This window comes from Hippoglossus hippoglossus, chromosome 8 (genome assembly GCF_009819705.1).
Source record: "Hippoglossus hippoglossus isolate fHipHip1 chromosome 8, fHipHip1.pri, whole genome shotgun sequence".
NCBI lineage: Eukaryota > Metazoa > Chordata > Actinopteri > Pleuronectiformes > Pleuronectidae > Hippoglossus > Hippoglossus hippoglossus.
In genome coordinates, this window is record NC_047158.1 from 19619347 (window position 1) to 19641653 (window position 22307).

Genomic DNA, 22307 nt, shown 5'->3' on the forward strand with positions numbered 1-22307 from the left:
TGAGGACATTTTGGCCGGTCCTCACTTTGTGACCCCCCCTTTAATGGACTGTTTGGGGGTTAAGACTTGGTTTTAGGTTTAGGGTTGGTTTAGGTTAGGTTAAGGGTTAGGCATTTAGTTTGGAGGGTTAGGGTAAGGGGCTAGGGAATGCATATTGCTGATGCGTGTCCTCACTAAGATAGCTGTACAAACGTTTGTGTGTGTTAGTTTCCAGTTTCCCAGGAGACAAGTCTCTAAGTGAGGAGGCGTTAAAACGCAGAACAGTTTGAGAGGATTGTTATTTCAGTCTGGAGTCTGCTCACTAACTCACAACTTCAAGTCTGTTTTATCACAAAGAAAGAAAGTTTTTTTTAGTTTTATTATATTTACAACTCAAACTCTTCCTCCTCCTCCTTCCCTCTGTCTGTCTCCGTCCTTCCTTCTCAGCTCCGTCCCTCTCAGTTTACTTTACCGCCCGAAGCCTCCTTTGTGAACAGGGCTTTTTCCCCATCATACATTGTGACATTGCTCTGGTGCCACTGGGACCATAAACAATGGTCCTGTGCAGTTCATCTTTGGAGCTGATGTTTTGAGTGTCGAAGAAACAGTTACAATAAGAAACAACTTCTTGGTTACAGACGTAGGAATAATCTTGCACCCTCTACATTTTAGTATATGTACTGTATGTACGCATTGCATGTGTGTGTGTGTGTGTGCGTGTGCATGCGTCCTTTGTTTTCCGCGGCTTTTGATCTCTTTACACTCTGTCTCTTGTTCTTTTGCATCTTGTGATCAATTTGAATGTGAAATGACAACTGAGCCTCACAAATATTAGTTCAGAGCGCGATACCACATCGATGTGTGTGTGCATGATGTGTGATGTACTGCATATCAATTAGCTATCTATTATTCATGCTGACAACATAATGAATGAAACATCACAGTCTTTGTATTTCAGGCATGTTTACTTGTCTTTCTCTCTCTCTTTCTCTCTCTCTCTCTCACACACACACACACACACACACACACACACACACACACAGGCAGCTGCCGTTGTGGGCTCACAGGCAGGAGTGACAATGTGAATGAAATCTCATTGTAACTGTGAAGACGAGGCGATGCCCACTGAATACCTGACGGCTGAATCCAGCATCTCGTCCTAATGAAGGAGCGAGGACTTCATTTACTCTGAGGAGGAAGGACACTGTTTCCTCTGACTGTCCAGCTGCCAAAAAACCCAGAGAGGAGAAGAGGTGATGACAAAGTTGATGTGAGATTCATCCGATTTGTCTTCATTTGTAAAAACTAAAAAGTGAAGCCAAAAACCGTCTCGGTTGCCCCCTGGTGGCTGGCATAGGTAATAAATCCAGCCTCCTCTATGTAAGTGGAACAAACTAAAACGTCCAGTACATGTCCAATAAACCACTAAGATGGTTTTAAGGTAGTTATTTTCTTTATTTACAGAGTATGAGCAGTAGCACTTTAATGATCACAGCTTTGTAGAAATCTATGGTGCATTAAACTGTGAAAATGCAGTAATTACATATTCAGTCAAAGCTGATATCTATTTTGACATGTTTTTATAAATGTATAATTTAAAGGTGTCACTATAACAATATACTTTTCTCCACGGATGTTTTCTGTTATGAAAATATATAAACTTCATAGATAGATAAATTAAGATTCATTAATTCCAAATAAATGTGCGGCAGGTAAATTCAGTAATGGAAAATAAAACGGATCCACTAGTAGCTTAGCTTAGCAGAGTAGAAGCTAAATGCTAACTTACATCTTAGCTTTGGATTAAAGAGGAAATTCATGATGTGGTTTTGCTTGAATTCCTTTTGATTTAAATTGTAAATTCATTCATCACATTCATCAATTTTAATGTTATTAATAAATGTTAAGAGAGCTGAAAGAATATTTGTTGACTCCTCATATTCCCTCTTTTTTGCAGAGGTCAGTGTAATTTATTATAATTTATATAGATAAATTAAAATAATTTATTAAAAAATATATATAATTATTATTTACTAATATTTGTATTGTTGTAAAATCTAAAATAAAATCTAACAAGACAGAGAATGAAATGACCTGAGGGAGATCAAGGCTGCCCCCTGTAGGTGAAGGCCGTCACTCACCGCCCAGGAAGTTAAGTGTCGTCTTTCATTTTTATTTCCTGTTTCACAGACACAGAGTTTTTATTGTCCTCTATCCGTCCTACTTACGAGATGTATCTGTGCATCGTGTCACTTATCAAGGCGCCTCTGTCTCTCCTTCTAACCAATCCCTTCTTCTCTGACTCTCTCTCTTCTCTCATCCATCACCGCTCGCTCCCTCTCTCCCCTCATCCCTCCAACCCTTCATATTTCAGCCATTTTTCTTCATCCTCCTCCCTCTCTCTCCTGCCCTCCTTCACCTTGGTTACATTCCCCTTTTTCTCTGTCTTTGTTTCCTCTCTCTGTCGCTCCTCTGCTGCTTGTCATCCATCTCCACCCTCCTCCGCCTCTGGAACTCCAAATATAACCTGTGTTTATCTTCCTCTGTCTCCCTCACTTTGTTCTTTTTGGCTTTGCTCCTCTGTTGAGTCAAGTTTTATTTATGAAACGTGAAAACAGAAGAAGAGCGAGAAACCTCAGGAGGAAAAAAATCCCCTCTTCTCTGAGGGACAGATGTGCACAGATGTTATATACAGAAGTGACACATTTACAATATGGAGCTGATTGAGAATTAACTCTTATTTGGGACAAACGGATACGAGACAACACACGTTCTCAATGCAACTAGAAAATACATGAGAAAACACTGCATCTCTAAATGTGTAAAACCATGCAAGCTGCAGGGTGGCATGGTGGGCCAGTGGTGGCCACGCAGCAAGAAGGTTCAAATCCCATCTTGACCAGGGTATTCCTGTGGGAGTTTGCATGTTCTCCCTGTGTTTGTGTGGGATTTCTCTGCTTCGTCCTCTAAATTGTCCGTAGGTGTGAATGTGAGCAGCTGATTGGCCCAGTGAAACACTGGCGTCCTGGTGAACCCCACCTCTCACCCTAAATCAGCTGGGATTGGACGGACGGATGGATGTCCCATAAGTGATTATGTTTTCTTCAGAAATGTCTCCTTTACTTTAACTGTGTTCGATCCAAACCACAGAAACAGCAGCAATTCCACTTGTAGCTTTCTCAAAATCAATAAACTGCCATTATCCATTCAAACAAACAAGCTGATTGCGGAGAAGATTGACTCTGCATTTTGTATTTCATGGCCTAAAGTGATGCTGATTAACGGCCCAACAAGGAGCAGGAAACAGGTCGGATACAAGATGTGTGTAATGATCCTCGTGTGGGAGGGAGCAGGGCGGTTACAACTTTAAAACACTGAGCGGAGAACAGAGCACCAGACCTCCGTTACCCTTCAACTCTCTTTCTACCTTATTCTGTCTCCTCCATCCTTCCTCTCCTCCTGCTCCTCCTGCTCCTCCTGCTCCTTCTGCTCCTCTCTTCCTATGTGGAGCAGAATGACTAATGATCAGTTGCTCTGTTTCACGCCAGAGACATTCTATCCCTGCAGCTACACCCAGAATTAGCACACACACACACACACACACACACACACAACACACACACACACACACACACACACACACACACACACACACACTCATGTGAGCATGCATGTTCACACACTAAGTCAGACACACTTTAAAGAGTCAACCAGAACACTTTGCCCTCTGAACACTATGAACACAAGTCGGATTGTGTGTCTTCTGCAACCGAAAAGGTCAAAGGTCAAGAAAGTATAGGAGAATTTCGCTTTGCAAGATTTTTTCTTGAATTCTTCCGACACAGATATGAATGAGATGCTAATAAAAGACACAACCTCTGATCTGTGAAACAAACTCTCCTCTGGAATCTGGAATCTGTTTGCACTGCACTGACCATGCTCTGCACAGCGGCGCTCCCTGCTGGAGAGAAGCAGTAAACAAAGATTTCTTTAAGGCCCTACAGCTTCATTTCATCCATCGATCCCTCCAGGGAGAATTCAGAGTCTTGCTCAAGGGCACTTCAGCAGGGAAGATGTTTATCTGAGGACAACCAAGCAGCGTTTCTCCTCTCTGGTGACAAATTAAGACCAAATTTGTCCAGATGAAACCTGTCACCCAAACTCAGACACTTCTCTGAAATAACAAAAACATATTGTGAGGTTTTGTGGTGACGACCTGTTTTGCTCACAGCTGTTTAAACAGAAGAGGGAAAAATATCCCCACGGGCTAAATGCGGTCGCTTCCTGTTTTGACAGACACAGAGAAGCTGTGATCTGAACCACACTGAGTGAAAAGGTCTCTTCTGCTTCCATCTAAATACGTGACAGCAGGAAAAAGGAACAACGCACACAAAGATATTAACAACTGTTTATTTAGCTGCTGATGGTAAAACGTCGAGCACAGACAGACTCTGGGATGTTAAAGTGAATTCATGAAGCTCATGCTCAATAGAATTAAAGGAGAATTTTGCACCTGCTCTGAAAGTTTCAAGATTAAACAAAACAAATATTCTTTTAGGGCAGAAATGTTTGGATTTAAATATTGAGAGTTAAATCCACATCCAGGCCTGGTTCACCTCATGGGATAATTTCCCTGTCACTACTTAATGCAGCCAGTCGGGGCAATAATCAATCCTTTAATTATATATATATGATTTTCATCAAAAGCTAATCAAACACCCAACCACCAGGCAATAATGACACCGGCAGAGAAGCCAAAGCTGAAGCTCTAAGAATAATCACATAATCTGATGATCTGATTTACAGTGATAGCACCTTCTGGATATGCAACACCATTCTCTCTGCACCACACTGATATTTCACAGTGTCTCAGTTACTGTAGAAACTCTTTGCTGTGAATGGTGAGAAACATTGGGCGTTATCGCACTGATAAAAATAGGCGGCCATGGCAAGCTGACAAATATTCAACCTTGGGGATGAGATAAAAAGCGGAATAATAAGTTTGACTACCCGCCCCCGTGTGTTTGCATGAGACAGCTCAGTCACTGCAGCTGTGGAGTGAATGTCGTTCACCCACAGCAGTGAAATAACCTCCAGACTCCAGTCGCCTCTGCCACGGTTAAGAAAACACTGCCTTGTGTCACAATGTTAAAGAAAGAGATTTCAAATATTCCTGGATCCAGACCCTGATCTGAAAACTGCACCAACATTTAATGTTTTTTTGTTTTATACCCATTCAACCTCTTTCCCCCAAGTTTCGTGTGAATCCCTTCAGTTGGTTTTCCTAATCTTTCAAACAACCAGACCTGCATCACCTACTTGGCATCTCTCAGCCCTTTGCACTGTGCAGTTGGCTTCTGTTTTTTATTTGGGGGGGGGGGTTGAAGCTTGTTGATAAACTCTTGATAAGTCACTGACGTCAGAAACATGTCCTGAAATGATCAATTATTCATCACCAATGAAAAGGAAATCCACCCAGTTCAGTTACAGGATGTTATTAATAGGATTTTAAAGTGAAACAATCAAAGTGTCATTATTTCCACTCAACAGTTCAAAGTCAAACTGGTCTTTATCACAAACCACTACGCTAATCTAAAGAAAACCACACCCGTCACTTCAGTTGATGCAAATCTATGTTCACTTCAATTCTCCACAGGCGGAGGAGAAACGGGAGCGAGGAGACTTTTCGTGTCCTTTAATGAGACACTGGACCAAAAATACCTAAAAAAACACCTTGAAACCAGCAGCTCAGTGAGAGCGGAGGGGCCCCGGGGCAGTGGGGCCCCCTCAGCACAGCAGGGAGCCTAGGAATGAGGTTAGCTCCCGACGCCACCCTCGCCATTCTTCAAACAGCGCAGGCTGTCGGCTCCATTCAGGCCGTCACCTTCATAATGTAGTGCACTTTGTGGCGTTCCACAGACACAGGCCTGTTTTCTTCATAATGCATAAAGAGCGAGTCTCCTGTCGCTGAAAGATTCATCGAATCCAACGGGAAACACGGAGGAACTAAGAAGTGGAGGAGGTTCCTGCATCTGTGTCGGGAGGACAAAAAGGAAATAGGTGCTTTTGGATAATTTCTAGAAAGACAGTAGAGCGAATACCTCAAGCTTCTCACTCATAGATGACCCACACGACATCCTTCCACCAAGTTCCGTGACAATCTGTTCAGTACTTTTTGAGGAATCCTGTTAAAAAACAAACAAATAAACTGACAAACAGACGAACGGGGTGAAATAAAAGCTCTCCGCTGCCTCCAGTGCATTTTATTCTGTAAATGTACAACTTGAGATTCACTCTTTACTCGGCTACGAACACTGATCAGGAAACAGGCAAACCTTTTTGGCACTAATCGTCTTTTCCCCCCAATAATCATCACGTGGACGTTAAACACAGACACAGTTCAGAGGGACAAAGACAAAAACAAAGATTTATACCAACGTTTTGTTCTCGACTCAGGATGAGGCAGAAATCTGCTTCCTCTTCTTTTACCGTTATTCATTTTAACAGCTTTTCTTTTTTTTTTTTTAGATATACAACATAAGGCTGAAAAGAATGAGAAAGAAAATAAATACAACAGAAGCTTTTTTCATTTCAGATCAGACAAACAAGCAGATGGAGGATTTAAGCACATTTCTTTTCTTTTGGTGATACGTCAGTGTGAGTCAATTCAAACTCCACAAATCAAAAGGGTTTCGACAGCTTCAGGTCTGATAAACTGTAACTGTACATGTTCTAATTCTGTGTCTCAGTGGTGTCGGTACTAAATACGTCCTTTTATATCAAATTCTTATTGTTTTTCTCTTCCTGTAAAATATAACAAGACTTTTGTTGACTCACCCTGAGCTCAGGAGTGTTTACATACATTCATATGAGGAGTGTGTTGATTAACTGTCATTAACCTTAATGTCACTGTTTATGTCTCTGTGCCGGAAACAGCCGGTGGTCAGGGGCGTTCTCAGGTTTTCCATCTGTCCTTCTCATCCTCGTGAACACGATATATACAGAACGTTCAGTTGGACTCAAAGGTGAATTGATTTGACTTTGGGGGGGTGGGGGGGGTCAAGGGTCACAGTGACCTCATGTTCTTGTGAATGTGAAACATCAGGATTAACCTTTAGGGAATTTCATTTCATCCTTGACACGCATTCAGTTGTACTCTGAGATGACCTGACTGGAATGCCGAAGGTCAAAGGTCAAGGTAACTGTGACATCATAAAAACCTATTTTTGCCTCGTGAACATTATTATTATCTTGGGGATCAGATTTCAAAGGTCGAGGGTGAAGTGGGCTCACAGAACCTGTTGTTTGGCCTCTGGAACATAAAATCAAGTCTCTGCCTTTAGAGAACGACTTCGAATTTAAACCGATTACAACTTGGACTCAAAGATGAACTGATTCGATTTCAGGGGTCAAAGGTCACAGTGATTTCATATGAGACTGAAACCGTCTGGCTGGTGGAGCCGAACCACCTCAGGGCAGTAAGTTTGGTTTTAGATGGTAAAGTACGAGGATTTTTATCCCATTAGTCAAATCAAATCACCACGGATAGAAAACAGTGTCAGAAAACATCCGTCTTACTTTCATCTGACGACTTCAGTTCATGAAAATGCAAACACATGTGACCTAAGACACAAGGTCCCCGTGAAACCTGTGAGACGCTCGTCCCCTCGCTGGGAGACGCCACTTGACCGGACGCATGCAGATGATAATTACGCTGTGAGACATTCGAGGGGCTGACATGTGCACAGCTCGTGTTCTTCACCTCCGGGGGGGGGACATGTGAAGGTCACTGGATCACCGGGCTGGAGAGTGAGCGAGTTCACTAATCTGCTACATTTCACTGGTTAACATCATTTCCTGCGACGCTACATTTCGCTCTTTGTCCCTTTCGTCCACCTTCATTTCGCCAATGAGCCGAATCCAAGCGTGATTTGGATGAAAGGAGAATCCGTCTGTCCGTGGTCCGTCAGTCTGTGCTGCTTCTCCCTCCAGGGTTAATGTGAGTAAATGGCTGCGTGTGTGTGTGTGTGTGTGTGTGAGTGTACATGTATGTGTGTGTTTACAGCCTTAATGTGTTACTATGACATTCAGTAGCCTGTAGCGTTGGCAGTCGTGTGCACGTTGAGCGTGGAGAAGTGTGTTCCTGCTCCCGGAGCGGTGAAGCTGTAAGCTGCGTACGCCACCGCGGAGCCCACCATCAGGCCGGTCATGTAAGAGACTGTCATGGTGTTTCCTGCAGAGAGACGCAGAGTGATGTGGATACAGAGAGAGAACAGAGGAATAGCTTTTAAAGAACATGACGGGGGAAGCAGGGGGGGAGCAGATACTGTCATTAACCTCATTCTCAGCTGAAGCATCAGCCTCAAACTCAATAGTGTGTTTATTTTGCACTAAATCACAAACAGTGAACCTGAAATGTTTAGATGTGAGTCTGATAAACTCCATGTTTTGAAATTTAGGACCTCGGGTAAAAGAGCCAAGAGTCAAACGTGTTCCTAAGATGTTTTTCCAGTACATCTAAGATTGAACAAGGTGAACCACTCACCTGCCAGCTCCCTCTGTTCGGGCGGCACTTTGCCAGCAGCCTGGATCATGGGCACAGACCCAAAGTATCCGTTGGTGACTCCCATGAGGAGGGAGAAGAGACAGGGCCAGGCCGGGTGGGACAGGATGGGCGCACTGGCCGGGTACACACACATGACGAACAGCGGGATGAAGACCACCCTGAGGCAGGAGAAGAAGAGCAGGCGGCCTCCAGACCAGTCGTACGGCAGCGCTGCCAAGATCTGAGGAGCAGGAGAGACGTCAAGTGAAGCTGTCACTGTCAACAGAGACAATGTGAAAGTGTCTTTGTCTCTGTAGTGCAAATTAAATCCCAGACTCTTGGGAAGTGTGGAATGAAAAAGGATCTTTCCCACACTGTTTGAGAATATATGAATATAACCAGACATAAATCACTTTTAGTGGTTCCCAGATAAATGATAAATATAAACTTTATAAAACAAACCTCACTGGATTCAAAAGCTAAAATAACTCAACTCACTTCAAAGTGATTTTAAACCTGTGGTGATGAACCTCTAAATAACACTGGTTTGGGTTGAGTTTACTTTGGCTTAAACTGGGAATAACTTCAATAACCTTTTTTGCCACATGGGGGCACTAGACACATTTAACTTGCCTCTGTGTGTGTGTGTGTCCTATTATTCTATTCTACCTTCATCTCCTAAAATTAGTATCTGCTTTATGTGGTGCAGCATGTGACACCGTGTACGCAGGAGAAGATTGAGCCCATTTCTACAAAACACCAATGCACCTTCTAGACTGAAAATCCATCATGTGGCCTTCGATCCTACTTTAAGAAACACTGACACCTCATTAGCATAAACTTAAAATAGAGCTCATAAGTGTAAAAGACATTTCGTTTGCATATACAACTCCACGCCCATCATTGTTTCTTCTTTCATAGCAGCCGTCTACTTATGAAAATGAATTCAGCGATAGTTGTATTAAATGATTATGGATAGAAATGACCTCGGTGTGAGTCAATATACAAACAGTCTTGAACACGTCACCTTGCCAACGAAGTCGGACATGTTGAAGGTGGCCATGATGAGGATGGGCAGCCACTCCCCTAACATGGGGTTTCGTATCTCGGACTCCAGCCCGGGGAACAGGCACAGAGTGATGCTGTAGGTCACAGCGATCGACAGCATGTAGGCCCAGATCACACGGGACACCACGTAGCGGTGCACGATCATGTCTGAAGGGAGGAGACGCACAAACACAGGAAAACATCAAACTCTTCACGACAACCTCTGGGTTAGGATTTAGTTTTTCCACTTTTTTCAACATTTTCTTTGATTTCTCTGTGAATAATTGATGGGTCTTGATGAAAAGACATATTTGGGGGACTGGAATTTCTGAGTTATCCTAGAAATGAATCTCTAGTGAATTTAACTGTGGTTCAGAAAGGGGACTATTGGCAACTGTGGGGGGGGGAGACACGACAGTACCGCGGACTCCAGGCCAGCTCGTCCTTATCTTGGCTTTCGGGGCATCAAATCGCACATAGGTTCCTCCCACAAATTCCTCAACGCCTTCCTCTGTGGAGGTCGGAGCCGTCCCACCATTTCCCTGAAGAGAGACAGAGAGAGACACATTCAAGCACAGAGCTCCTTCAGTTAGTTTATATTAAGCTTCCACATGAGGGACAACAACACGACGTTAACTCCTCAAGTTCAAATGTTAATCCTACAACGATGGCTGAGTGGTTTGTGTGTCCGGCTGCTCCTCCACACCCCGTCCTCCATTTCCCGCCAAACTCTCTCCAAACAAGGTTCAGGTTTCTTATCATTTCATTTCATTTTTGATGTTAAATATATATGTTTTACTATCCAATCTTTTATTTTGAAATCCAGGATCCTATGCCACCAGAAATATAACTGAAGACGAAGAAGGAGGAGGAGGAGGAGAAGTAATGAACATATTTAAAATATCATATGAACTATTATGACATGGGGAAACCTGATGAGTTGATGTTGGAGCATATTTGAAGAACACAAACAGTTCATGAAGACGACACTAGAGGCATCACACACACACACACACACACACACACACACACACACACACACACACACACACACACACTCAAAACACAGCAGTGGTTTGATTTCCTTCCTTTCTAACGGCTGCATGACATCAGCTTTTTATGGCAGCAGCTATTAGAGAGGACGACTGTGACTGGCTGCAGGTTGATGCAATGATGTTAGAGCGACTGCAGAGTGCACACACACACACACACACACACACACACACACACACACACACACACAGACACACACACACACACACACACACACACACAGAGGGAGATAAGGCCACAAGCACACATTTTATTTTTATCCAAACATGTAGACAACTCCCTCTACTGCTTATTTCCAAACACACTTCAAATGCACATCACTCAGGTGTGCACAAGAATTTACCCACGCAGACACACACACACACACACACACACACACACACACACACACACACACACGCACAGTAAGAGAGATCCATTAGCTGATTGGAGGGACTCGAGGGCCAGAAGGCACCACTCTTCTTGATTATCCCATGATATAGAGCGCCGCCTTGGTTTCCCCTGGCAACCAGAACAAAGAGCTGCCTGAATCAGCCCCCAGATGAAGAACACATCACACACACACACTCACACACACACATACACACACGCACCCACACACTACTGTAACACACAAGGGGGACCTCCCTCATGCACTTACGTTTGTAATACAAACTGCAACATGCACATATGAGAAGACGACAGCCTGAGGTGCCCTGTTTTCCTTTGAGGGCTCTGAACACACACACACACACACACACACACACACACACACACACATTCAAACACACACTCTCACACACACACACTCACACAGATGGTGCTATGCGAAATATTAGCTCCATGTCTGAAAGCGTGACTACAAAGGGGTGTGTCCTCCTCTCGTGTCACTTCTTTCTGTGTCCTCCTCTTCGTCCTCACCTCTTCTCCTCTTTCTTACTTTCTTTCAGTTTTGTTATTTATGTCGTGATCCACCCCCCCCCACTTTCTCTTCTGGGCAATCTGCCCACGTTCTCTCTCTATTCGCAGGAGACCTCCACCTCTCCTCTTCTCTCTCAAACTGTCTCCACCCCCCCCCCCACAGCCTCGTCCTCTTCTCAATGTAAAAAAGCAAAACCAAGATGATTCTGCATTTTTCAACACACACACACACACACACACACGTCACGTTGAAATCAACAATTTCGTTGCATGACACAACAGTTTTGAGCGCTGATGTTGCCTGTTTTCTGTTGTTTGTCGTTGCAACATTTATATCGTGTTCAGAACATGAAACATGGACAAGGAACTTTAATGAAAGATTGATGATAGGTTGTAAATAAAGATGGATGACACATCCCCCAGTCTGCACTGTGGAGACCAGGGAATGGAGCCATGGAGAAGCGGAGTCAGTCTCAGGGTTCAATCATCAGGTTTCACCCCGTTTTTATAGCATCAAATTACTAATTAAAACCAAATTTACCAGAAAAACTTACACTTGGACATAGATCAGTGTGATAAGAACTACCTAAAAATACAGAAACCATCTTTGAGAAAAATGTACTTTGACTTTTTCATTTGGGCCATGTCCCATCCACTAACATGGAGGAGGCAGGGTTTATGACATATGCTGCAGCAAGCCACCAGGTGGCAATTGAGACACTTTGGCTTCACCTCATGTTGTCCATCTTTATATACAATCACATACTCAACATAATTTGAAAAGACTTCTAAAGTCACATTTAGAAAAAGCACAGTATAGTCCCGATAGTGTCCATAGACTTACAAATCTTACTTCCTCTGCAGTGACGTCATGATGGACCCTGTATCCGGTCCCGTTGTCTCGGGGGTCGTGACCTTTGCCCGGGCCTTTGCCCTGGGCGTGGTTGGTGTAGTAGCGGACAAATCGTGAGCGCCGGACCAGCAGGTGCAGCAGGAAGCAGAGCATCTCCATGCTGATGGAGACGAGGAAGAAGATGAGCGTGTTCCTCCTCTCGTCTTTGATCAGCAGCTTGGTGAAGATGCGCGACAGGGAGATGATCACTCCGGCTGTGCCTGGACGTCCAGGAGACAGAGAGACAGGTGAGAACAGAGGACAAATACACCAGATGTCTTCGTCTGTGTCTGTGTGAACTTACTCTCTCCAGTCATCACTCCCTGTGTGTACCTCTTGGGCAGCATCCCCATGTAACCATAGAAACTGGACTGCTGCACTGGGGGGGGGAGGAAGTGGAAAACAGTGTGAACAGTGGCTTGATATTCAACAACACTTTATTTAGAGTCACGACTTCCTGGACCTCCAGAAAACACTCGAGAGAAGCGGCTCTGACTCTCTGACACTCTGTGTTCACACTCACAGTAACAAGAAGGAAACTGGCTCAGTGAATGAAAGTCATTAGCAGCAACTGACAAATAAATCTTTACACATCTTGTATTTATATCTACTCCTGTATTATACATAGAGCATCAATATTCATAGGATCTATGGGGAAATAGTACAGATCCTGATTCACCATTCAAAATATTCTGAGGGAAATGTCTGGCTCTGTTGCTGCTAAAGGTTAAATAACAAGTTCACCAACAAGTTGCTAACTTTGTTGTTGATTTGCCGTTTGGTGCTGAGCTTACAGCAAAACTGCAAAACCAAAAGAATGAGTGAAAATAGACCAAAACGCTCAGTAGAATTAAGGGGATTAGGTGAAATCCTTCACCCCAAACTCAATTTACATTGATTTGATATCAAACTGGTGCTAAATCGGATCAACTGCAGCGACATATCTGAGATTTTTGGGTTATTTTACAATCACCTGCTCCAGATCATCTGATTTTCCACCATAAAGAGGTGACGACAGTGGTGAGTGAAAACAAATCCAATGTGACTCAAGCAGTTGTTTGAGTCTGTGGGTGAAGGTTTGTGCAAAAGGTTTATTTTGTGTTGTGGCACCGATGGAAACATTCACACGACAGATAGGAAAGCTTCGGTAGTACCTGTACATCCGAAGGCCACCACCCCCACCGACACCAGGTTGACGATGTAAGCCTGTCTGGTGGTGAACTTCGCCAGCCAGACGTCAAAGACGCTGACGAAGATCAGAGGCCCCAGAGCAAAGATGTAACCTGCAGACAGACGGACAGTGAGACAGACGGACAGTGAGACAGACGGACAGACAGTGAGACAGGGAGGAGACATCACTGAACTGGGTCATGTTGTGACTGCACAGAACACATATTGACAGGGCCAGCGCAGTAGACAAGCATCACTTTCAACTGAGGTCCGACCCTCTCCAGAGACGAGCTCCTGCGTAGACAACACACTTCAAAAGACTCACGGATGCAGGCGGAGTTATTTTAAGCTGCAGGAGGTTCAGCGGTGGAATCGCTCTCTTACAAACACGGAACATGTGCAGAGATATGCTGCTTCTCCTCGGGGGACATACATTTTTAAAGAACCTTCCTCAAAAATCACACGACTAGGCTGAAAAAAGAAGTAATAGTTCTGTTGGTCACCAATATTAGTGTTTTACTGCAGATTAGAAATCACATATTTGATTGAATCCGTCCAGGATCAGTCTTAATGTTTTATATACCTGATGTAAAATATGCTCCGATGTGCACTTGTATACGAAGGGTTTTCTTTTCCCAGAGCGCCACTCACAAGTGAGACACAGGCTTAGTTCTTATAATGAGAAATATTGCACAATTAGAGATTTGTGTGTGTGTGTGTGTGTGTGTGTGTGTGTGTGTGTGTGTGTGTGTGTGTGTGTGTGTGTGTGTGTGTGTGTGTGTGTGTGTGTGTGTGTGTGTGTGTGTGTGTGTGTGTGTGTGTGTCACTCACCCACAGTTATTCTGGTGTGCAAGCTGAGTCTCTCCACCAGCACGTTGTTGAGGATCACGGCCATCAGAGCCACGATGATGTATGTCAGACTCATGTCGAACACGATGGACGTGCCTGCAACAAACACACACATGAGAGCCGTGACCCCTGGGAGCTAAACACGAACGTGCACTCTGCAGGTGTGTGCATGTGGGGGCTTATCTGTGCTCGTGCATTTTTACACCTTTAAACTTCTGGTGCAGGTAGTCCACATCCGTAATGAAGCTGTTGTAGGGAAGCAGGAAACCCACTCCGGCCAATAGCATTGCAAAGTAGATGCCATGGTAACGGTCGTCAGGGATCGGCTCCTCACAGTCTGCACGGGAAACGATGGAGTCAAGGGTCGGGGAATTAATACGGGCGACATCAGTGGGGAGAGAAATGAGTTTAAAACATCTGAATGAGGTCTGAGTCCGTCGCTCTGCATCTTCATCACAGCTGATGAGGAAGAACGTGGCCGTGGCTCAGCTGCTGATGCTGGAGACCTCGCTCCTGTTGTGCTGATGAAAGATTGATCAGAGGAATTGTTGATGAATCGTCGGACTAGCTGCTCAACGCGTGTCAGTTAAAACCTTAACTTATTACGTTTTGCAGCTGATTCGGTTTCGCGGTGAAACTGTGATGTGCAGGATCTTTATGTAACTGTTTATAATCCTCCTCTAATCCTCCCAGCCCACTTTAAATGGCTCCAAAGGATTTCTGAGCATTTTGATTTGACAGCACACTGAAGGGGAAAACATCTTAACGATGCATTTAATTAATTCTAAAAGATTTTTATTTTCCCACTCATCTGTTGATGGGTAATAACCTGCATTTAGCTCCTAGAAGCATCCACACGATTTTCATTTGCAAGCAGGTCAGATTCACAGCAGCAGAGACAGAAGAAGAAAAGATGAGCGGCTGCAGAAAGTCAAACCTTGACTTTCGCTGCTCACCATGTGTGACTGATGCTTCAGGGCGAGAGGATGGATTCTCCCTTTGTAAGGTTCCTGTTTAGGGATCATTTTTCTGTTTGTTTGCTTGGGGGAGATGAGTTTTATGTTTCTCTCCTTAAAAAAAACAAGACTCTCCTGGGTTTTTCTTTCAACATGTTTGACCCCATCACACATCCAAAGGATAAATATCCCAGAACTAATACATCCCCCTGTAATGACCAATTCAAATTCAAGATAAATGTAAATAAAGATGGAGGACGTGTCTCCACTTTCCTCCAAGATTCTGAGTTTGTCTTTCTGCAGAAGGCAGATTGCTCTTGTATACTCGTTCTGTTTTGTCGTCAGCAGACGGAGGTGGATGGAGACTGACGGCTGCAGGAGAAAGAGAGACAGAAGCAGAGGATAAAGGGATGCAGGGGGGGGGGGGGGGGGGGGGGGTTCTGAGAATCTCGGCCTCTCGCTGTGTGTCCCTGGTCTCTTCTGATTTGATTAAAGTGCCCTTTGTTCAACCTGTGTAACCAGGCAACAGAGCAATTGTCTGTGAACAGACCTGCTGTGTTTTATATACACTTCCTTTATTTCCTCTCTCTCCTGTTGCTGTTTTCACTCACGTCACCGTCATGTGTACAAACACATTCAAAATCCAACACTTGCATATTCAATTCAGCCTCACTCATTACAATAACTGCCATCGTGCCGGCAGCTCGTCACTTTTAGGGTAAAGACCATGAAACGTACAAAAAGATGGACGACACGACGTCCCCCTTTGAAGTGAACCCAAACCATCTCCTCCATGTTAGTGGATCGGACATGGACCAAATCAAAGAGTCAAAGTACACGTCAAAATACATTTATCTCAAAGATGGTTTTAGGGAACCTAATTCTTATCACACGGTTTTAACTGGTTATTTGATCTTTTAAAAAATAAAGTGAAACATCATGATTGACAGCTGAGACTGACGAGCGCAGGAACTGGCCGGACTTGGCGATGACAACTGGGAACACTGGGAATCACACACGAGACCAAACAAGTCTCCGATGGGATAATACAAACTGTACCACAGAGATATCGCTCCAATCAATTTACAGTGAATTATGGAGGAGATTCTGAGTGTGATTTTGTAGCCTTCACATGTTCATTGTTTTCTTTCCACCTCCTGAGTATAAACACGCAGAGGAGAACATTATACTGCTGCTGGTTGTGCTTCTCTTGATGTATTAAAAGACAAAGGTGTTTCCTGTCTATTTATTTTCTGTGTGGATCTAATCACACGGTTTTCCTGCTGTTTTTCGGAGCAGAATAATAATGTGGTCGTCTTTTTTCACTTTGATAAATTGTTGGTGTCGATGCATTTATCTCTTTGCTTCCTTCCAGGGCCCTTCTCTGTGTGAAGCCAGGACACACACAGACACACACACACACACACACACACACACACACACACACACACACACACACACACACACACAGTGAGTCAGAAGTGAAACTCCCTCACCAGGTTCGGACAGAGCCAGGACTCCTCGCTCGGGGGCGTCTTTGCTGATCTCCTCCTCCTCCAGCTGGTACGAGTCGAAGCTGTAGCTCTGCACCACGCCGCTCTCCCTCCCCTCCCTCCCCTCCCTCCCCTCCCTCCAGCCCTCCCTCCCCACATCCCTCCATCCACATCCCCCTCCATCCCGCCACACATCCCTCTCTTCGGGCGTCTGGCCCGGCGTGGGCCTTCGGCGTTCTGCTCCCACAGAACCCATCTCTTCACGTCAAGTATGCACACATATATAAACACCCTCCCCGCACACACACCCACACACACACACTGGCTCTGCAGGCTACACACTGTTGAGAGTGTGCATATTAAACACAATCCCAGAGACTGGAGGGGAGGTGGGAGGCCGTCAGATGATGGAGGATCTGCAGCAGGAAACAACAGGAAACAGGATCAGGAGCAGAATTAAAATGAAGAAGAAGATGCAGAGGTGGGAACATAGATTTGCTGTGTTTGTGTGTGACCGTGTGAGAAGCATCTTAAATGAGAGAAACAGACAAGGTCGGTGAACAGGCAGCTCTGCATTCAAATAACAGCCACTGCATTTTATCTCACTGCAAGAGGCAGAAGAGATGAAGTGATAACAGAGTTTTAATGATCTGTTCGTTGTTCAGTTATGAGGTGAAATATCCAAACTTTGTTCCAGCTCCTCAGAAATGAGGATTTTATCAACCTGAATAATTTGGACAGAAACAAGCATCATGAAGATAAGACGTCAAAAATCACTGTTTTCTGACATTTAGACTAAAGAACTGATTAAAAGACAAATGAACAGATTCGCTCTGTGTCCATTAAGAGATGAATTCATCACTTATCAAAACTAGAGTCAGTACAAAACATCCACCGAGGCTGGTTACATTTTCTTCAGGTCTCTCCTCCACTGTTTTCATTAACTTCAGTCAACAGGGAGCCGTTGAGAGAAATGATATTGTTACAAGCTCGATCAATATCCACGGACATCGACACTGTTCCATCTGCTGTGCAAACACACAAGAAAAACCTCCACAAAGACTCATGTATTGTGTTCACCTGTGTGCTCACACAAACACTTGATGACGTACAAAGCGCTGTCAGAGGGAGCCACACAATCAGGCCTGTGGTGAAGGGGCTGCTGCTGCCGCCGTCTCTCCTCTGTCACCTCTGACGCCCCGAGCTGTTAGACTTCTGCTCCGGCCTCCGGCTGCTTTGTTATTCCTCGTCTATTTTAAAAAGCCAGCTGTCTGCTCACCGAGATGATGTAAGAAGGTTTTCATCTGTGTAACGTGGGCTCATCCTGCCTGGCCTCCGTGTGGATGCAGAGGAGCAGGGAAGCAGCTATAGGATGTTTTTTTATTATTATTATTTCAAATGCGCAAAAAATATGGCGTCTTAGATCAAGATATTTATAACCGATGAAGAGAAGCTGCAGCTGTGTAGATAAATGATGAGCAAGAGACAAACAGGACATTGTGTTACCTTCGTAATATGATGTTCTATATATATATACACATTATGTACATTGCACTATGATAGATAGATAGATAGATAGATAGATAGATAGATAGATAGATAGATAGATAGATAGATTCTATTTGTATTCATTATATGTTGCATAGTTTTGTTCTCATGTTCTTGCATCTTATATAGTATGTTGTGCCTGATACCTTGCAGCTGTAACACAGGAATTCTAATTACATTTTAAATAGATTAAGTACATCTATATACTTCCACTTTTACATGTACGTTTATACTAAAAATACTTTTATTGACATTCAAAACGAATTGCACAGTTTGTTGCATCTGGCTCACGATGCATCAAGCGGAGATAAATGATATAAAACGAATTATGGGTAAATTAGTAAATTAAAGTAAAGTAAAGCACCGGTTGCATTGAGGTTGTTTTAAATCTAATAATGATTCCAATTCAGTGGCACGTTTTGCCGTTTGCAGACTGCAGGCGGCGCTCTCGGCCCTTCTCCTCCTCCACATTAAAATGCTCCAGTCAGGGTCTGTAATTGATTTGTTATCCCGCTGCAGTCTCTTTTGTTTACTGAGGACGAAACGAGCAGAAACACGGAGTGAGAAAAACCCACAGAGGAACGTGACTGTGCGCTTTTTACGCACGAGAACCTGTCTGGACTCTAAACTCCACCTCAGGTAGAAGCTCTCGTGTCTGGCTCGTTATTCATGTGGAAATTAAAGATTGAACTCAAACACGACGGAAGCAGAGTGACGCATGAGGAGAGGTTCACCTCCTTCTGCTTAACTCCTCTTTTAGATCCTCCTGCTGATGCTCAGGCAGCTTCAGGTTCCTGTCGCTTTCAGAGCCGAGCATCATCTTTGTGTTTTTCACCCCCGAGAAAAAACACCAAACAACAGGTTATTAATGGCCCCGTTTACCTGGATGTGTCTTCTCCTGCCCGGGGGGGTTCAGAAGCAGAGGGACCGTCGAGCTGGACTCTGCTGCCGGCCGGACCCGCTCCCTCCTCAGCCAGTATCCATCCGACTGAGAGAAGGGAAGCCCCGGCTCCGTGCGTCCTTCATGCGCTCCTGGAACGCACCAGCATCCAGCAGAGCGGAGGAGAGGGATGGAGGATGTGTGAGTGTGAGTGTGTGTGTGTGTGTCTGAGCAGGGAGAGGATAGGGGAGGAGGGGGGAGGAAGGGGGAGGAGGAGGAGGAGGAGAGGGCACTGTTGCCTCTAGCTGTTCATCTTCTGCAATCAGTCCTTATAAAAAAAACAACCCCTGCTCTATATGGAGGATAAAAGCTTCCAAACACATGCGTATAAACTTCTTATTTTATTTAAGAGTGGTTTCTTTTTGTGCTCATCCCAGGAAAGTAGTCGACTATGAAACTGGGATTAAACATTTATCGTTTTTCGGGAGGTAAAAGAACAAATACAAGCAGATTGAAGAGAGATCAGTGGAAATCGTTTCACAGAAGGTTAACTTACAAAATGCCAAACAGCAGCAAGTCACTGATGTCACAGTTAATCTCATAAAGGAAGATAAATATATGTAGAGATATATTCAACTACATTTATATTAAATGTGTTTTTGTCAATGAATTTATTAAGATTTATTCAGTTTCATTTATCTTCATCGGCTTCAGGATGATATGAGAAGTGCAAGTGCTGCCAAATATGAAAAATAAATAACAATATAGTGGGGGAAAAGATCTGTATCGCTTCTTTCTGCGACACACACACACACACACACACACACACACACACACACACACACACACACACACACACACACACACACACACACACACACACACACACACACACACACACACACAGACACACACACACACACACACACTCGTTCAGTGCTGGCACCGGAGCCTCTGTGTGATTGACATTTTATCAGTTCACTTCAATAGCTTATGCTAATTCTCTATTATTGGCAGGGTCTCTTTGTCATATTGCAAACCCCCCACTGCGTCATGGAGGAGCGGAGCCAGAATGATGTAGTCGTCCTTTTCGGTGTCCACCGTCAGGGCGGCTCAGCAGATTTTCAGGATGTGCAGCTGCACTGCAGGTTGTGGGTTTGAATCCCACCTTGATACAACATTCAGTCCCTCCACACGTTTGACTCAACATCACAGACGGCATCAAAGATCGACTGGTTCAAGTGATGTGGTGCTTCGTGCTAAAGGTTCATCTCATCAGAGTCAGAACGGCTGCTTCCCCATGTTTCCAGTCAGGTTATTGCTAAGCTAAGCTAACACCTCTGGCCTCATTGTTACAATATCGATAGTATATGAAGATAATTTCCATCATTGAAATTGTAAATCATTCCTTCAAGATGTGAAAAACTGAAATTGTAACAGTCTACAAAGCAAAATCAGGCCAAAAATGCCCCAGATATCAACAGGCTCACTGAATATTAACACAAACACCAAACTGACTAAACTGAAGTATTTTCCTTTTGCTATCAAAGAAAGTAAATCACTTTATTTACAATAACAGCGACAACAACATCCCAAACTCCAGCCCTGAGAGCCGGAGAGACACTCTCTCTGAAACGGGAGCTTTTCTTTGAGCTCCGACAGTCAAACAACTCTAATCTGTGATTTATCAGAACAAACTCTTCTTTATGAGTCGTACAATCGTATCTCTTATAGCACAGCAGGGTTTTGATGCAGTTCCAGAAAAACGTTCTCCAGATGAGTCTAATCTGTGTGAAATCCTGGGGGAGGACGAGGAGGCCGTTGTTTTTCTCACTGTCCGCCTGTTTGTCTCCTCGGCTGCGTGTCTGTCTGACTCTCCCTCTACCTGTCTGTCTGAGCTGTCATCTCTCCGTCTTCCTGCCTGTCTTCCTCTCCGTTTGGCTGCGTGCCTGCCTCTCTCTCTCTCTCTCTCTCTCTCTCTCTCTCTCTCTCTCTCTCTATTATCTTTCTGTCTGTGTCGCTCTCTCTGCTCAGCCTGTGGAACGACTCGCAGCTCTGGATTTATGCTGCGTGTTGAATAGTAATGGTTTTTCATGTTGTTTTAGCCCCTAGCAAGTCTGTCCAGAGAAGAATGAGCTTTTGTCAATGTGTGTGTGTGTGTGTGTGTGTGTGTGTGTGTGTGTGTGTGTGTGTGTGTGTGTGTGTGTGTGTGTGTGTGTGTGTGTGTGTGTGTGTGTGTGTGTGATATTACTTCTCAGCAGCTCTCTGTTATGAATGTGTAAAAAGGTCAGACCACGTTACGCCGCCTTCACTCAGATGGAATTATTTCCCTGTCCTACCAACACCCTGCAGGACTGTACCGACTGAAGTGTGTGTACGTCTGTCCATCCCTCTCTGTCCGTGTGTGTGTGTGTGTGTGTGTGTGTGTATCCCTCCATCCACTCATCCATCATCCCTTCATTCAGCCTGGTAAAGATGCTGAGCCTCAACTGTGTCTATATTTAGCTGCCGGTCCAATCAATGACGGCAGAGCCACAGCGCCATGACTCTGCATACTGATAGTACTACGCCGCCTCCTTCACCACCTCCGCTCACCTCTGGAGGAACAGATAAAGAAAGACGGAGAGAGAGAAATATATGAGGAGAAATGCAGGGGAATTAGCAAATTAAAGAAATGATGGGAAGGAAATGAGAGCAAAGCCACCAACAATGAAAAGAATTTAAAAAAAGAGAGAGAGAGAAAGACAGGGCCTTAATCCTATGACACAGTTAGAGGAAGACGGAAAGGAGCATAAGAAACAGGCATCAGGAGGAGGAAGGTGAAGAAGAGGAGGGATGAAAGGGAAGAGGCAGGTGTAAATGCAGAGGCAGAGGTGTCGAGGGAGGGAGACAGATGGAGAGAGAGAGAGAGAGAGAGAGACAGAGAGAGGAGGGTGCATGAAGAAGAAGGAGAAAGAGTTCACACATGCAGGCAGAGATGAAGATGCACAGAGAA

At 44.3% G+C, this 22307-nt stretch overlaps 1 protein-coding gene across 3 annotated transcripts; it reads right to left on the minus strand.

The window, feature by feature from the left end:
* Positions 1–6211: 6211 nt before the first annotated feature.
* Positions 6212–19532, minus strand: slc29a4 (solute carrier family 29 member 4). 3 transcript variants are annotated; one of them, XR_004614684.1, is made up of 13 exons: positions 19315–19532; positions 16888–17300; positions 14641–14772; positions 14418–14531; positions 13571–13699; positions 12721–12795; positions 12369–12637; positions 9993–10113; positions 9552–9739; positions 8525–8765; positions 8056–8212; positions 7967–8017; positions 6212–7936 (listed from the first exon to the last, which is right to left on the minus strand). XR_004614684.1 is itself a non-coding variant. In XM_034593106.1 (11 exons), the coding sequence occupies exons 2-11, from the start codon at positions 17138–17140 to the stop codon at positions 8067–8069; spliced, it is 1659 nt and encodes a 552-aa protein (XP_034448997.1). In that variant the 5' UTR covers positions 17141–17300; positions 19315–19532; the 3' UTR covers positions 7967–8066. The 3 variants fall into 3 exon arrangements, 2 of the variants coding, with proteins under 2 accessions (XP_034448997.1, XP_034448996.1); XM_034593106.1 differs by lacking the exon at positions 6212–7936 and having other exon boundaries at positions 7967–8212; positions 12378–12637; XM_034593105.1 differs by lacking the exon at positions 6212–7936 and having other exon boundaries at positions 7967–8212.
* Between the last annotated feature and the right edge of the window lie 2775 nt (positions 19533–22307).